General features: G+C 41.5%; 1 protein-coding gene across 1 annotated transcript; it reads left to right on the top strand.

The window, feature by feature from the left end:
- The first annotated feature begins 1356 nt into the window (after positions 1–1356).
- On the top strand, positions 1357–2501 carry LOC131998519 (uncharacterized). The gene is made up of 2 exons (XM_059370855.1): positions 1357–2058; positions 2176–2501. The coding sequence occupies exons 1-2, from the start codon at positions 1624–1626 to the stop codon at positions 2440–2442; spliced, it is 702 nt and encodes a 233-aa protein (XP_059226838.1). The 5' UTR covers positions 1357–1623; the 3' UTR covers positions 2443–2501.
- The last annotated feature ends 1945 nt before the right edge of the window (positions 2502–4446 follow it).

The raw sequence follows: 4446 nt of genomic DNA, 5'->3' as shown, positions 1-4446 counted from the left end.
GAAGCGCCGTCCATCAGACCACAACACCATATAGCATTATAGGTCTGACAACTGCAGTATATAATCAATGAATGACTTTTGCCAATGGTTCTCTTGCAGGTGTATGGGACAAGTGTTGCCTTTCTTGCCCTTTCCAAAATGTTGGATTTGAAGTTCAATTTCCTGTCCAGCAAAACACCCAGGTATTTTGGGCTTTCTGTAAATGGAACATTCTCCCCTTCCAAGAAGGCAGGTTCCACTGTAAGCAACTTGTATCTTCTGCTGAAAAGAACTACATCTGTCTTGCATTGATTTATACCTAGACCACTTTCGGTAGCCCACTTCGCTGTTGCACGTAGAGCTTCCTGAAGTATATCTCTTAGAGTGCTGGGAAACTTTCCCCAAACCGTAATTGCCACGTCATCAGCATACGCGACCACCTTTACACCTTTTTCTTCCTGAAACAATAATATATTGTTAATGGCTACATTCTAAAGTAGAGGAGACAGTACACCTCCTTGAGGTGTTCCTCTGCTGACCCATCATTTTAGATCCACAGATCCCAAGCCTGCCGTAATACATCTTTTCGTGTGTAAGCTATTAATAAACTCCTTCATGATTGACGTCGGTTTTACATTATTGAAAGCACCTTCAATGTCAAGAAGTGCTACCATGGTATATTTCTTGACGGCGAGAGAACCCTCTTTGTAACCAACTAGGTCGTGAAGGGCTGTTTCAGTGGATTTGCCTTCACTATATGCATGCTGCTGCCGCAACGGGTGATCTCCAGGGATGTTTCTATCAACCTCTCAAGAGTCTTTAGCATAAAGGATGACAGAGTAATAGGACGAAAATCTTTCGCTTTCGTGTAGTAGGGTTTTGCTGTTTTCGGAATGAACATGACCTTCGTGTCCCTCCATCCCACAGGAATACATGACGCTCTGATACAAGCAGAGCATATCTCCCTAAGCGAGGGAACCAGTCTATCAGACACAGATTGTAATTCAACCAGTGATACATCATCAGGGCTTGCGACTTAAAGGAGTCGAAACTTCTTATCGATTTCGGCTCAGACACAATTTCCCTAATAACCTCCGACGAATGCATACCAGTGACAACCTCTTCTGGAACCTATTTGTCAGTTGGAGAATTTCCCGGGAAATGTGTATCAACGAGTAGTTCTAGTCTTTTCTCACTGGACATTGTCCATACATTATATGACTTCTGAATATACCCCTTCGTAATAGGTCTCGAAGACAGAATCTTCCGCAGCCTAGAGGCCTCAGCTGCGGAATTCTACTCCACGGAGCTGCGGAATTCTACCCAGGATTTTTTCTGAGCCTTTCTCAGCTCGCTTTTATATTTTCTTAGCTCAGCCTTATAGATGTTCTAATCGTGTGGTGCTCTTGTGGTTTTCGCCCTGCTGTTTGCCCCTTGGCTTGGCACAAGGACAGGCTGAGCTACATATTGGCATGGTCGAAAAATGTTTACCCTTTGGGGGGTGTTTTAGAGAAGGGGTGATGTCTTAAATACTTGGTCCTACATTTGGATATCAAATCAATTCAGGGATCAATTCTGGGTCCTCTTCTCTTTTCATTGTACAGTAACGACTTGGCGGGTCAATTGTCTTATTGTGAGGTACATATGTACGCTGACGATGTACAAATATATATCGGCAGTCCGAGGGATGAGATTGCTGAAAACATACGTCTGCTTAATCATGATCTGTCAAGAGTCAGCACGTGGGCGAAAGCCAATGGCCTGTGTCTCAACCCTGTAAAGTCCAAGTGTGTGGTTATCAGAAACAGGCTGTCTCGTTTTTCATGTGATGTCGGTATATTCATTAACGACTCTAGATTGGAAATCGTTCCTCATGCAAAGAACTTGGGCGTTGTTATTAACAGCACTCTGACTTGGAGTAATCATATCGACTCTGTCGTTGGTCAGGGATATTCAAAATTGCGTGCTCTCTGGGCCACTCAGTCGGTTACTCCGCTGCGGGTTAGGTCTCTCTTGGCAAAGACTTATCTTGTTCCTGGCATTCTCTACGGCTGTGAGTTGTTTGCTAATTGCGACTCGGTAAGTAGACGTAAGCTAAACACCTTTTTTAATAGCGTTACTCGTTATGTATTTGGCTTGTGACGGTGCGATTCCATCTCTGAATACTCTTTATCTCTGTATGGCGTCTCCTTACAGCAATTGTTGTTCCTAAGATCGCTTACTTTCCTGCATAAACTGATCTACACGGAGGCACCACAATATCTGTATGGATTTATTGATTTCGCCAGATCTACTAGAGGTAAAAAAATCATTCCCAAAATGTATCGGAGGCTTGTTTCTGAATGGCATATGTTCATATTCGCTGTACGTGTCTGGAATTCTCTTCCTAACGATCTGCAATTACTCAGTAACTCGGCAACATTTAAAACCAGACTATGGAAACATTTTACTGCATTAAGCTGACGAATGTTAAGACTCATTTATATATTTATTTTTATTCTTCTATACTTACCTCAATTTCTTTTTTTTTCGGATCAACTAAGTCTACTAATTCCTCTTTTTCTTTTAAATTCAAATCTACAAAGCCACAATTGTTAGTTTTTTCCGTAAGTTATTCATTCAAAATCTGTGATGTATTGTATAGATTCTTAGTTTTAAGTGTTTACTATGTACAATTGTTGGAGATATTACCCGCACTTTAATTATAAGAATTTTATGTTCTTGTTGTGTGGGTGTAAATAAATAAATTACAAATTAATAAATTCGTATACTATTCCCAAATACCTCTAAATATTGCTATCGTCAGTAAAAAATTGCTGTTTTTGGGGTATTTTGGGAAAGGGGTAGACCCCCAGAATATTGGTCCCGAATGTGGATAGCAGTTCTTGCTCTACAGCCCAATTCTTTTCACTTAAGCGCCACATTGACATGGTCAGTAAATATGCTCGGTTTAGGGGGTTTTGGGGAGCGAGATGGTCCCCCAAACACTAAGCCCGGAAAATATATCAGCAACGTACTCTATCATCATATATCTATATATCATTTATTTGATTAATGGATATATGCCATTGCCCTCAAAATTGGATATCAAATTCAAATTGGATATCTCAATTGAACTCCTTATTGCAAAAGTCAGCAAATATGTCCGCTTTGGGGTATTGGCCCTAAAAACAATAAATATTTAGTTTCACTCTCTTTAATACCCGAACTGTCTTTGTGAGCAAACATGTCCTATTTGGGGGTTGTTATGGTGGTGGGACGTCCCCTAGAGAGTTGGTCCCTAATGTTGATATCAGATACGTGGTCTACTCCCAAAGACCTTTCATTTGAGCCCCATATTGCTATGGTCGTAAATTTGTCCCCTTTGGGTGATGTTTTTGGGGAGTGGCGGCCCCTCAAACACTGTATCCCATATTTGGATATCAGATTCGAATCCTACTCGCAAATACCTTTCATTTGAGTCCCATATTGCCATGGTCGGTAAATATGTCTGACTTAGGGGTGTTTTGGGGGTTGGGTGGAGTTGTGGTGGTGGGGTGGCCCCATAGAAACTTTTCCCGAATATTGATATCACATTCGTGCTTTACTCCCAAAGACCTTTCATTTGAACCCCATATGGGTATGGTCGTAAATTTTTCCCCTTTGTGGGATGTTTTTGGGGAGACGCGGCCCCAAACACTTAGTCCCATATTTGGATATCAGATTCCAATTCTGCACTCAAATACCTTTTATTTAATGCCCATATTCCCAAGGTCAGTAAATAAGTCCTGTTTGGGGGGTGTTTTGGGAAAGGGGTGGACCCCCAGAAAAGTGGTCTCACATTTGGATATCACATTCGTATTCTACTCGCAAATACCTTTCATTTGAGTCCCATATTGCCATTGTTGGTAAATATGTCCGATTTAGGGGTGTTTTGGAGGTCGGGGTGGTCCCCCTAACACTTAGTCCGACTATTGGATATCAGATACGTTTTCTTACCTAAATACCTATCATCTGAGTCCCATATTGTCGTGATTGGTCTAAATATATGTTTGGTAGGTTTTAGGGTAGGGCAGCCCCCCTATGTACCCCATCCGAAATTTGGATACCAAATTTTGATACCCTCCACCATAAGATGGGGGTATACTAATTTCGTCATTCTGATTGTAACTACTCGAAATATTCGTCTGAGACCCCATAAAGTCTATATATTCTTGATCGTCGCGAAATTTTATGTCGATCTAGCCATGTCCGTCCGTCTGTCTGTCGAAAGCACGCTAACTTCCGAAGGAGTAAAGCTAGCCGCTTGAAATTTTGCACAAATACTTCTTATTAGTGTAGGTCGGTTGGTATTGTAAATGGGCCATATCGGTCCATGTTTTGATATAGCTGCCATATAAACCGATCTTGGGTCTTGACTTCTTGAGCCTCTAGAGTGCGCAATTCTTATCCGATTGAAATGAAATTTTGCACGACGTGTTTTGTTAT

The sequence above is a fragment of the Stomoxys calcitrans genome, chromosome 1 (assembly GCF_963082655.1).
Source record: "Stomoxys calcitrans chromosome 1, idStoCalc2.1, whole genome shotgun sequence".
Classification (NCBI taxonomy): Eukaryota; Metazoa; Arthropoda; class Insecta; order Diptera; family Muscidae; genus Stomoxys; species Stomoxys calcitrans.
This window is presented reverse-complemented; position numbering and strand designations above follow the sequence as displayed.